Raw genomic sequence first — 12,391 nt, forward strand, 5'->3', positions numbered from 1 at the left:
GCTCCTTCTATTAACCGCCCTCATGACACGGCTCTCTTTTAGCGCTATTTAATTCTGGAGCACTTGTCTTGTCCCCTAAGTAAACAGGATTAAGCAAAGAGAAATGGCAGACTCATCATCGGCGGCCAAGTCTGATGCAGAGACCGAAGAATTGCTGGATCGAATGCTGACCCGACTGGCTTTATGTGACGATTCCAAACTCCAAGCGTTACTCTCCAAGCTACTTCCTCTCACCCTCTCCTCTCTCTCCTCTCAGTCTACTGCTGTTCGCAACAAGGTAAGACCTCCGGTTCCCATTCCTTTTCTATATTGGGTTATTGTTTGTTTTTGATTTTCTGGTTATTCAGAGCTAATCTGAATTGGGTTTGTTGAAGCTTTCGCCTTTTGTTTGCTAAATTAAAATTTGAATTTGCTTTTAATTTTTTGTGGGGTTTTGTTATTGTAAGGAATGGTTGAGGTCAGTTCAATCATAGTTAAATATATTAAGCGTTGATTAATTTCTTGATCACAATCAGTAATTCAATGTGTGTAGAAAGAGGAAAGGGAAACTAAAGTATTAACAAACATAAATCAATGCAATATGTAGTTACCTCTCAGATTGTTGTTGTTTTTTTTGTTTTCCTCACAATTCCATTTACTTAATATTTCTAATCTGTCTGGTTCCTTCTGCCTACTGTGCTACTTTTGTTTGGAAATTGCCATTGAGGTGCAGAGGTGAAAGCGAGAATACGGACTGCTGACTTCATTTTCTACTTAATAATATTTTTCATTCGTTTTTTTGTTAATCTGCTATGTCATGGCATTGGCCGAGGGTTTTATTTTCTTTTATGCCTTTCCATTTTCTTAGCATATCTTATCATACTTTTGCCTTATAAATTTTATTTTGTTTCTATGATTTAAATTACTTTGAAGAATTCTTTCCTTCCATTTCTCTGGGGACTGCCTGAAAGGTATGGATCAGAGTCCCTTAAGAAGTAGGAGAAGGTTTATGATTACTTTAGGTCTATAGGTATATCTTTGTGGTGCTTTCTTTTACAATACAATAGTTGAATTAAAGAGAATTTTCTAGCAATAAGGAAATTGTACTTCTTTGAAGTTGGGTTATACAAGTATGAACTAAGGTGTGATGTTAATGGGAAGTGTGATGCCTAAGGTGAAGTGTAGGCGCTGTTTATTTCATTTGGAGAATATTTTCTGCTTTTTCTAGTTTTTGGTGGTGGTTTTGTTTTTGAGAGGGGGGGGGGGGGGGGGGGGTTGGTATGGTTGGGGAGAGGGGTGGAATTGGCCAAGAGAAAATATTTTGTTGTTCAAAGGGAAAACTAAGCCAACAAAGCCATTTTCAATTTTTGAGCATGAGTTCTTTTTATTTCTATGAAAATAGCTCATCACTCTTGTGTAATACAATTAAATGCAATTATTAATCTTTGCATGTAGGTTTTTACTTTTGATTATGATATTAGTTGAAATTACCATAGTAATAAAAAAATTCAATGTAAATCAAATTTTCTTTGAGAGAAAAAGTCAAAATTCATTGAACATGTTAATGTTGTAGCATTCTAGTCAAATTCTTGCAATATGCTTTAGATTCAATTCTAAGACCAAATGAGCCATTACCACTCAAGATTCTGTTCTTTTTGGGTGTGGGTAAAGTTCAATTGATAAACTGTCTCATGGGCTGTTTTTCCTCCCCTTCTAATGGAGTACTTTGCACATTTTGTTTGTCTGTATATCTGGATTTGGCTTTTGTGACAGGTTCTTGAAATTTTGAGTCATGTGAACAAGAGAGTGAAACACCAGTCTGAGATTGGCTTGCCATTGCTGGAGTTATGGAAATTGTATACAGACTCTAATGCTACTCCAATGGTTAAGAACTTTTGCATTGTGTATATTGAGATGGCATTTGAACGCACAGATATAAAGGTACATGCATCTGCAACTGTTATTCAGAAAATTTATTCTTTTTGTTGAGTGGGAATAATTTTGCAAGCTGAAACCTTTTGGGAATCAATCCTTGACTGTGTTATAGGAAAAAGAAAATATGGCACCTATGCTTTTATCTAACATTTGTAAACTCCCTCATCAACATCAAGAGATTATCCTGAGAATTGCTACTAAGGTATGTTTTTGCCTTGTCTACTTTTGGAATAATTTTGTCCTTGTTAAGAACTTCTTAAATTCTCCACTTTTATGGAGAATTGTTGTGGCCGCACTTTTACTTATGTAGAAAATATTTGTGAACCTCTTCTTCTGTTACATGGACAGCATAGGAGCTGTTTTCATTTTCTTTTATTGGTTGGTCTTCTCTTTAGTAAATGATACTCTTTTGTCAATGAATTCAACAGGACTGAGACTTTGTTATTTCTTTATTTTCTTTTCTTGTGTTTTAGTTTTATTATCCTTTTTGTTATTATTGCCTCTCTTCTTTTCATTTTTAAATTTTACTTTTACCTTAAAATATCTAATAGAAATAAAAATTTTCATAATGCTATTAGAAAACAATTATTAGAAAAAAATTATGTATCCAATTGGGAATTAATTTTAATTTTCTTGCTTTTTTCATATGGTTATTTGTGTTTGTTGGGTTTGCTTGGTTTCAGGTGTTTGGTGAATGTCATGCCAGTCAGATTGACGAAGAGATTGCCAAAAAATATAGATTAGCAAATGATTCTCAGGATAGAGAATTGTTCATTGAATTCTGCCTTCATTTGATGTTGTTTCAGCAGCCATCTCAAGGGTCTGTATCTTAGTTCATCATAATAGATGTATGATCTTTCAATATTTCTCAAAATTTTTTCAGGAGCTCATTATTTTGCTGCAGTGGAGGATGTCCACCTGGACTTTCAATAGCTCAAAGTGATCGTGTTACAGGAAAGCATCCTTTGAAAAGTGATGTGCTTTTGATGAGAAAGGTGAAACTAAAATCTGAAGATTGTCCTGCAGTAGAGATGATGGTTGTTTTCTGGTTTTCTTATAAATTTACTTTCTGCTTTTGGCTTTTATAAGCAGTTGGGGATTTTGAATGTCATTGAAGCTATGGAGCTGGATCCAGAAGTTGTTTATCCCATATATCTGGCTGCTAGTGCAGATTGGTATTTCAATTTTTTTTATATTACTTCAAAACCACTCTCACTTTGTTTTGTACTTTAATATTCTTAAATCAATTTGAGACGTGTACTATTTTTTTTAATAATATTTTTGTTGATTTACTTTTTCAAGTCAAGAGCCTGTTATTAAGAAGGGGGAGGAGCTTTTGAAGAAGAAGGCATCCACTGCTAATTTTGATGATCCGAAATTGATGAAGAAATTGTTTTTACTATTTAATGGTATGGGCTATAAATTCATTTAATTAATTATGTTCAATGGTTGAATTTGGTAAGAAGTTAATATGAAGTTGATTTGCTGTAGTCTTACGTGTCACTGTTGATTTTTAATTGGCAAAAAGTTTGAGTGCTTTTTTTTTTTTTGTGCGTGTGTGTGTGGGTCTCTGTGATTTCCGTCCTTACTGGTGTATGTATGCATGTGCACGCATGTGTCTCATTTTTCTTATCAGAAATGAAAAAGGAGAAATCAGGTTTAAGAAAAAGTAATTTTCAGTTTACAATTTAGCTTGCAGGATTTTTTCATGAATTCAGGTGAATCTTTAGCCCTGGTACGATAGTAAGTTTTGTGATCTGGATGTTAGGATCATGGATCACCACAATGCAGGGGGAGGGCTGTGAACATCTGACTCTTCTTGGAGCCAGCGATGTTGGAAGTTTTATGCATTGAGACACCCTTAATTTTTTAACCAACTTATGCATTTTTTGCAGGTACGACTGGAGCTGAAAATGTTGCACCAGAATCTAGAGTCACTCCTGGAAATATTGCTTTGAAAGCAAAGCTGATGTCTATATTTTGCCGCTCTATTACAGCAGCAAACAGTTTCCCTGCAACTCTGCAATGTATATTTGGCTGCATATATGGTAAGCACTTTTTCTTTTTAGTTATATATTACTGCAATGCTGATCCTATATTTAGTGTGGGTTGCCTTGCCAAACACTTCAGGCAGACTGTAGATGTGGTCCTAGACAATAACTCATTTATAATGTTTGTATTCTGTTATGTGCTCATACTCATGGAACTTTGTTCAAGTATTCTTGCAATTTATTTTTCCGCTAATCATACTATTCACATTTTAATACTTCTAATGATACAGGTTAGCATAAAGAGAAAAAGACAAAAAATAAAACACTAGTGAAGTAATGCTTGTTAATCAAGATCAAAATCAGCTTAAGAAACTCATTGAAAGCCCCTGATGCAAAAGCCCATTCAGAAGCCAAGAAAATGGTTTGACCCTGATAATTGCATGGGGGATTTTTGGTTCTTAAATATCATAGAGTTTCCTCCCAAACCAGATGGTCTGACTAGGTGCAGATGTAGCACAATGCCTTTACCTCTGTTTCTTTTTCTTCTTTTCTAAAGCTTTACATTTAATTTGCAAATAACCGCCCACATATTCATGTCTCCCCAAAAATTCCTGTTATTATAATGAAAAAAAAAAAGGAACATGTCTCTCTGCTCTCATATCATATATTTTAATGTTAGTGCACCTTGTTTTTCACTCCTCACCATGACATCTCAGTACACCTTTACTTGAATAGGCATTAGGTTTTCTGTTTATTTTATGCATTATTATCTTTCATTTTTGTACTTTCATGCCAAATTAATGATTATGATTTTTGTTGCTGATTTCTTCTTTTGTCTATTGAATTCTGGAATGCTGTAGGGAGTGGCACCACCTCAAGGATGAGGCAGTTGGGAATGGAATTCACTGTTTGGGTGTTTAAACATGTAAGGACCTTGTTTCTTGGTTTGGATTGTATTTTCTTTTTGAAAATTATTGGTTGGTTAGGGCCTTTGATCTTTTAAAAGAGAAAAATGGTGTGTGTATCCTAGGCTTACATATCAACCTCCTCCCCCCCTTGCCAAAACAAGAGGGAATATTGCCTGTAGGGATCTTCGAAAACTTAAGGATGAGCATAAAGTGAATTCCACGTAAGTACTAAAGGATATGACATGCTGGGCTAAAATCCTTTGCCTTTGTTCCTTTAAAAATATTGCTGATGTATTTGTTTCAGTGGAAGGATCTTTGGACAAGGAGAAGTCTTGAAACATTTGCACCAATTTTTCTTGTAATTTTATTAATCCCCTTTCCAAATACTTTGTCAAACCAATAAGTGGCTTTGGTGTGTGGAGAGGATTTTGATACTTCTTTCATGATTGGCAATTTGTGGTTTTTTTATAGAGCCAATCAACTATCAGTGCCAAGAGAACTAATTCTTAAACTTAATTTTGTGTGATTAATCAACAATGATAACCTGATAACAATAGTTTGTTAGTGTTCTTTAACTTGGCACTAAAGTCTATTACAATTAAGGATGCAAGACCAAGTAAAATGGAAAATTATGCTTATCAAATGACCCCATAATGTACATAAAGCTTTGATATTCCTAAGTAGAAAAACTCGAAGTTTATTTAATTGATTGACAATAATTACCTACCAAACAGAATACGAAAATTATGCTTAAAAAATAATCCTAATGTACGTAAAACTGTAATATTCTCATGTAGGAAAGCTTCATGCCTCATATTTGATTAATTGATGATAAAAGCCTAATATTAAGAGTCAATTATGGTGCTTTATATATGCACCTAAGCCTATTATAGAATAAGGAACTCTAAACATAATCAAAATTTGGAAACCAAGCCTACATAAATAAATTTTATTCCAATAGAACTTTTTTTTAAAAAAAAAACTCCTAAATAATAAAATTTAATTGATCAAAATGACTAATTAAATCGAAATACTTTTGAAATGCGCTATCTCTTGTCTTAATCATTTTACTTGGTTGGAGAAAAAATTGGCAACGACTCTATAATCTTAAATTGCATTGGACAAGTAGCTTGAACTTTAAACTTTCTCAAAATCGAACTTAGAATATCCAATAGTATTGTGGTTTTCCAATTTTGAATCACCTAATGGGCAATTATAGGCAAATGTATCAAATGTGCACTTCAACCCGACTTTAAAATTTATTCCAAACACATAAAATTTATTGTAAAATCATCTGATTTGGATTCTTCTAATAGAATTGAATTGAATTCTAAGAAAGAGTTGCTCCAAACAGGAGGCAAATAATATATGGCCAATTGGCATAGTCGCTGTCAACAGAAGTGTATTTATATTTCTTTCTCTACTCTACTTCCATGCACTTTCATTGTGTTTGGTACATCTTGTCAAAGAAAATATTAATGAAGTTCAGGTGTTTTCTTTCTTACTGTTCCACTATAATGTTCATATTTCTTTATATGCAGGCACAAATCAATCAGCTAAAGCTCATGGGCCCTGTTATACTGAATGGTATTCTGAAGTTACTTGATAGTTTTTCAAATTCAGAATCAGGTATTGTGCATACTAGTCCTTTTGATGCCTTCCACATAGCTCCAAGACATTAGGTTATGTAGGATTTCATTCTGATTGATCCAGTTTAATCTGTTCATTCAGTGCAATTGATTTTGTTTACTTCCAGATGTTATTGCTAGGGACACCAAAACCTTTTCTTTTCAAGCTATTGGATTGCTCGCACAGCGCCTGCCCAATCTATTTAGGTGGTTTACCTAGACCTCCTTTTTGTGGGTGTGTCTCAGTTTATATGATAACAGAATATGATTTCCATTCTCCATTATCTTAGGGACAAGATTGACATGGCTGTTCGTCTTTTTGATGCATTGAAAGTGGAGGCCCAATCGCTTCGTTTCATTATCCAAGAAGCAACCAGTTCTCTTGCTGTTGCATACAAGGTTTTGCACTTAACTTGGTCAAAAGTGGCTTTTTCCGTTTTCTTCTGCCATGTGAAGGTTTATTCATGAAGCTTTTGTTCATTGGCATTACTGGGGCATGCCCAGATCCAGCTAGTTGTGCATTGTTTTCTTCCTGATTGCTGCATTATGTGGGTCTATTTATTTTCTACCTTTTTGCTTGGAAAAAAATATTTGCATGTTTCTATATGTGTGCATTTTTGGTTTTTATATGGTTATGTCTATTTGAATATTTTTTAGAGTAATTATAACATACTGTGGTTGGGATGGAATAATAATGATAATAGTAGCTGTATTTCTTATATTTAAATTATCTTGAATGACTGCCATTGGATTTCATTCATAAGGATTTTATTTTTTGAGCATCAGGGAGCTCCAGCTACTGTTTTGATGGATTTGGAGGCCCTTCTGTTGAATAATTCTCAAGTGGTATGGTGTAATTTGTGAGAAAATCCCTGTTGTACCATGCAGAAATGCAGTTGTCTCACACTATTGTCATTCGATCCGTAACTCACTGCTTCATATATTGAAACTTGAATTTTTTTTATTGCCAACCAGGAACAAAATGAAGTACGTTTCTGTGCTGTGAGATGGGCAACATCTTTATTTGATTTGCAACATTGCCCAAGCCGATTTATTTGTATGCTTGCAGCAGCAGATTCTAGGTTGGATATAAGGTAGTGAAGTTTTTCAAACAGCATATATCCTTCAACAATGATTTGCTACTTTATGTTGAGGCTTCTACTTTCTTAATCGTGTTGGTGATGCTCATCACAGCTTTTATCATATGTATTGAGATTAGAAGTGTTTGAATTTTTGTTGGTTCATATCAATATTTAATTTACCCTTCATTATGTGAAAATATAATTTTAAATGAAAAGAGGCCTATGTTTAGGTTTCTTGGATAGGATTTTTCCAGTCGCTTACTTGAAGTGTTTGCAAATCCTTGCTGAATTAGGATTATTCCCAAGTATTTGGGCAATTTTCTATTTGATATATATTAGCAGATTAGTATATCAAATAGAAAATCATCTTTGGATACTGGTTGATAATCATGTGATTAGTTTTTCTATTATTATCTGTTAACACAACCTCATCTCACCAACAGCCTGTTCACAACTGAACCTTGTATAGGGCAACAGTTGCTTTATCAGCAATTTCTCATCTGCTTGAAATCTTTCTAAGTCCTCCATTGATTAATTAGTGATCCACTAACTTCAGTACTTGCACAGGAAGATTGAGGACCTGAGCTATCTTTATTTGTGGGAATTATTAAATCTCCGATAGTTACTCAAAGCTATCCTCAAGATGAGAAAACCTTAGACACTTCAATAACTTTTAGTTGACACAGCAGCCCCCTTTACCTCCACGTGCAAAAGAAGGGAATTTATGTTGTCCATTCTAGTTGATATAATGAACATAATTTTTACCTAAATGGATGGAAGGGGAGTAGAAAATATAGGTAACTTTTCACCCTTCATACATTCTGCTTTCCTTCTCTGGTTATATTTCCCTGGTAACCTTGACTTGTACGACTATAAGTTGCTTTGGGTACAACACTGTCCTCTCAACTTGCAGAACTTTGATCTGAAACTCTGTTACAATTCATGTTGTAGCTATTTGCTTGTTTTGCATTTGCCTTCTATATATGGTGCTTGAAGCATTTTATTCATTCATCCTTTTTCTTCTTCTTCGAGATCTTTTCCAGTAGTGATCTCAATTGAAAATGTTGAACAATTCAAATTATGTCAGAAAGTTTCTTTATAGCCATATTCATTTCGTAGGCATGGAACATTTAGTTTTTTTATCACCATGGGATCAAGGTACCTAGAATCATCATTATGAACTTCTAATTGTCAGCCATGCAAGGGGGTTGAGAAGAGGAAAAAGGGGGTTTCTTGATAGCATTATCTGTCTGATTACTGTATTAATATTTCCAATCTCTTATTGGTAACATTATTACAACATCTTTATTGTACTTTTTCGTATGACTGTGATCTCATGTTCTCTTTCGTTTTCTTCTTCTCCAACTTTCTCTCTCTCTCTCTCTCTCTCTCTCTCTCAAGGGAAATGGCACTTGAAGGCTTGTTTCCTGTCAAGGACAAAGGCCGAAGTACCGATCAAAATCTTGATCTTAAGTACCCAAAACTTGGAAACATGTTGGATTACATTCTTAAACAGCAACCAAAGTTGTTAGATTCAAGTGAAATAAGGGAGCAAAAGCTTATTTTTCCATCAAAAGTGTATGTGGCTATGATGAAATTTTTGTTGAAGTGTTTTGAGTCTGAGTTAGAGCAAAGTAATTCCTTAGAGAGATCATCAGAATTTCTCTCTTCAGTGGAAACAATGTGTTTACTTCTAGAACATGCTATGGCATATGAAGGCACTGCTGAATTGCATTCCACTTCTTCAAAGGCATTAATTACAATCGCATCTTATCTTCCAGAGGTTGGTTGACAGTTTTCTCATGCTTTAGACTGCTTTTGTGGTTGCATATTGATATAAATTTGTTTAACTCTCTCTACCTTATTTTTTCTTCTATTTTTTTTTTGTGGTTTTCATAGATGATAGCATCACATTATGGATCTAGAATTTCATGGCTAAAGCAATTATTGAGTCATGTAGACTTAGATACACGTGAATCTTCAGCACGCCTACTTGGCATAGCTTGCTCTGCTCTTCCTAGTCCTGCATCATCAGATCTTATATATGAAATGCTTTCCTTGGTTAGCGTAACAAACAATTTAAGGTTTGTACTCTCCCATAACAGGTTTCCTTGTTGCAATTTTATTCTCTGTTGTTTGGCAATGGTGATGTACTTTCTGATTCTAGATGGAATGAATTTACTTTTCAGATTTGAGGCAAAACATGGAGCGTTGTGTGCTGTAGGATACATCACTGCAGACTGTATGTCTAGAATACCTGCTGTAAGTTGTGTATTTTTGTAACTACCTCTGTTGGATTTTGTTCTTTCCCTTCATTATATGATTGGACGTTTGACTTTATGAAACTCTTGCATTTAACTTTATCACTTACTCCCAAGCCCAAGGGCCAGATATATTTCTCCATCAGACATTTATGAATATGATATTCACCACAACCAGGTTTCAAAAAAGTCTGAAATGGCTTGTATTGGCCAGATTTCAATGGGATTTTTGCTAGGTGATACTGGATCTGATGAAAAGTTGTGATTTTGAACTCACTATTGTCTCGTTCATAATAGATCATCTCATATGATTAGTTGTGAAATGAGACATAATGTCCAAAAAACTAAATAAACAAAAGTTGGAGGAAGATGTTACTAATGATTCAGTTACTTCAGTATATGGTTGAAAAGATCTGTAGAAGTTTTTGAGTGTTATCTTTTTGCATAACATATAGGAGATAAGCAAAGTATCCAAGAATATTGCAATACACACACACACACACACACACACACACACACACACATTACCCATGTGTTCCTCTTTAATTAACGAGGATAATGGTAACAAAATGCTTAAATCCAGTACATAATGGCATTAATTAATGGTAATAGGCAATAATTAATTACAGCTGCCTTTTTCATGGGCATTTGTTAGATGAGGAAGTTTGTTATAATGTGATCTTAAAACAGCTGGAGAATATTGTGTCATCTCCTCATGCATTTGTTCAGATGTGAGAGAACTTTGGTGATTTTTTTGTCAGTTACAACATGCAATGGCTAATGCTGAGAACAGTTATTAAATTGTTAAGTTTTGAGAAGGGTTGAAATGAATTTGGAACAATAAGATTGTATAAGGGATGAATCTGGACCCTTTTTTTTATTTTTTTTTATTATACTATAGGGCAAGGAAAATTAGAGCTTCTGAACTTAAGATCATTCCACACTTGAGATATAGATTTCGTTCTCTTTGTGTTCTGTTAGAACTAAGTCAAAACTCTTCATTAATTTTCCGGGATGTTAGGTTTAGGAATTAGCCACCTCAGGAAATCATCTCCTTTCATTTCAGGTGTTGTCTTCTATACTTAACATGTACTTGAGTCCTGCAGTTTTGCTGGCCTTTTTTTTTCAAAATGAACAGGTGACACTATGATCCTATGCAATGTCATTGTTAACTTCTGTCAGGTCTTGCTGTTGCTTATATTCTTAATCATTCTTTTGTTTGTCATATTTCTCTTTAACTTTGTGCAATTCATGCCATTACTTTGTTTGACATTTATTTGTTGCAGATCCCAGATACATTGTTTCAGAATATCCTTAGATGCCTGACTGATGTTGCTAAGTCTGAGACTGCAATTTTGGCCTCTGTTGCAATGGAAGCTTTAGGTCATATTGGGCTACGTGTCCCATTGCCTCCGCTTTGTGATAGTTCAGGTTCAGGTAAAGTTTCTAGATTCTTGGAGTAGTTTTTAAAAAAATTTGCTCTTAAGGTTTATGAATAACACCTTTGCATCGTTAAAACTTCAGTGGAGATTCTGTCGCTCTTACATGAAAAGTTGAGCAAACTACTCTCTGGCGATGACATTAAAGCAATTCAGAAAATTGTTATCTCCCTTGGACATATATGTGTAAAGGAAACATCATCTTCACACTTGAATATTGCTCTTGATTTGATTTTTAGTCTGTGTCGGTCAAAGGTATGGAAACTAAATCTTCCTTTGTTTTATGATCCAATCTGCTTGTTTTGCTTACTAGACTTCTTATAACACTTAAAATGAATCTCATATTCATTTGATTTATGAGGTACATACAGTTGGAAACATGTCTAATCCCTGTGGTTTTGGAGTTGTACAGGTTGAGGATATCCTTTTTGCTGCTGGGGAAGCTCTGTCATTTTTGTGGGGTGGTGTTCCTGTGACATCGGATTTTATTCTCAAAACTAACTATTCTTCACTTTCCATGATGTCAAACTTTCTTTTGGGAGATGTGAACTTATCTTTGTCAAAATGCAGCTTTAATGGGAAAAGTGAAGCTAATGAAGACTTTCATGCGACAGTTAGAGATGCAATTACAAGAAAACTTTTTGATGTTCTTTTATACAGTAGCAGAAAAGAAGAGCGCTGTGCTGGAACTGTTTGGTTATTATCACTGGCAATGTATTGCGGCCATCACCCAACCATCCAACAAATGCTTCCAGAAATTCAGGTTTGTTGTTTGTGAAAGAGGCAAACTGCTTATCATTTTTATCTTTTTGTTCTTAGTTTCTGAATTGAACTTCTCATTTAATTGAGATCAGGGTTTAGTCAAGAAAAGTCATGTCTTTGTCAATTGATGGGCTTGATGCAGTCTGAATAGTGAGTATGAGTCATGGACTGTATATTTTTATAACCTTGTTTAGTTTGAAGTTGTGATCACTATGGGTAACTTGCCAGTGCTTTTTTTGACCATGGGTAATAAGTTTTGCAAGACTATGATTTGACTATCTATGATGTATGTCAACAAGTGTTGGGTGGTGAAGAAAATGTGCACAAGATTAGCATGGCAGAATTGAAGATGCTAAAGGGAGACTGAGATAGTTCAAACATATGCATTGTAGACTAGCAGATATAC

General features: G+C 34.5%; 1 protein-coding gene across 1 annotated transcript in view; it reads left to right on the forward strand.

Annotated features, from left to right (window-relative positions):
• Positions 1–12,391, forward strand: part of LOC110662317 (uncharacterized) — a 29,870-nt gene continuing 17,479 nt past the window's right edge. The window contains exons 1-20 of the mRNA XM_021821260.2: positions 1–277; positions 1,753–1,920; positions 2,027–2,116; positions 2,598–2,734; positions 2,819–2,909; positions 3,007–3,089; positions 3,217–3,323; positions 3,810–3,962; positions 4,766–4,830; positions 6,355–6,442; positions 6,570–6,648; positions 6,732–6,840; positions 7,228–7,287; positions 7,417–7,535; positions 8,925–9,306; positions 9,423–9,607; positions 9,713–9,785; positions 11,071–11,221; positions 11,309–11,478; positions 11,636–11,986. Of these exons, the coding sequence (XP_021676952.2) occupies positions 104–277; positions 1,753–1,920; positions 2,027–2,116; positions 2,598–2,734; positions 2,819–2,909; positions 3,007–3,089; positions 3,217–3,323; positions 3,810–3,962; positions 4,766–4,830; positions 6,355–6,442; positions 6,570–6,648; positions 6,732–6,840; positions 7,228–7,287; positions 7,417–7,535; positions 8,925–9,306; positions 9,423–9,607; positions 9,713–9,785; positions 11,071–11,221; positions 11,309–11,478; positions 11,636–11,986 (2,835 nt within the window). The 5' untranslated portion in view covers positions 1–103. The remainder of the gene's footprint in view (positions 278–1,752; positions 1,921–2,026; positions 2,117–2,597; positions 2,735–2,818; positions 2,910–3,006; positions 3,090–3,216; positions 3,324–3,809; positions 3,963–4,765; positions 4,831–6,354; positions 6,443–6,569; positions 6,649–6,731; positions 6,841–7,227; positions 7,288–7,416; positions 7,536–8,924; positions 9,307–9,422; positions 9,608–9,712; positions 9,786–11,070; positions 11,222–11,308; positions 11,479–11,635; positions 11,987–12,391) is intronic.

Source organism: Hevea brasiliensis, chromosome 16, assembly GCF_030052815.1.
Source record: "Hevea brasiliensis isolate MT/VB/25A 57/8 chromosome 16, ASM3005281v1, whole genome shotgun sequence".
Taxonomy (NCBI): domain Eukaryota; kingdom Viridiplantae; phylum Streptophyta; class Magnoliopsida; order Malpighiales; family Euphorbiaceae; genus Hevea; species Hevea brasiliensis.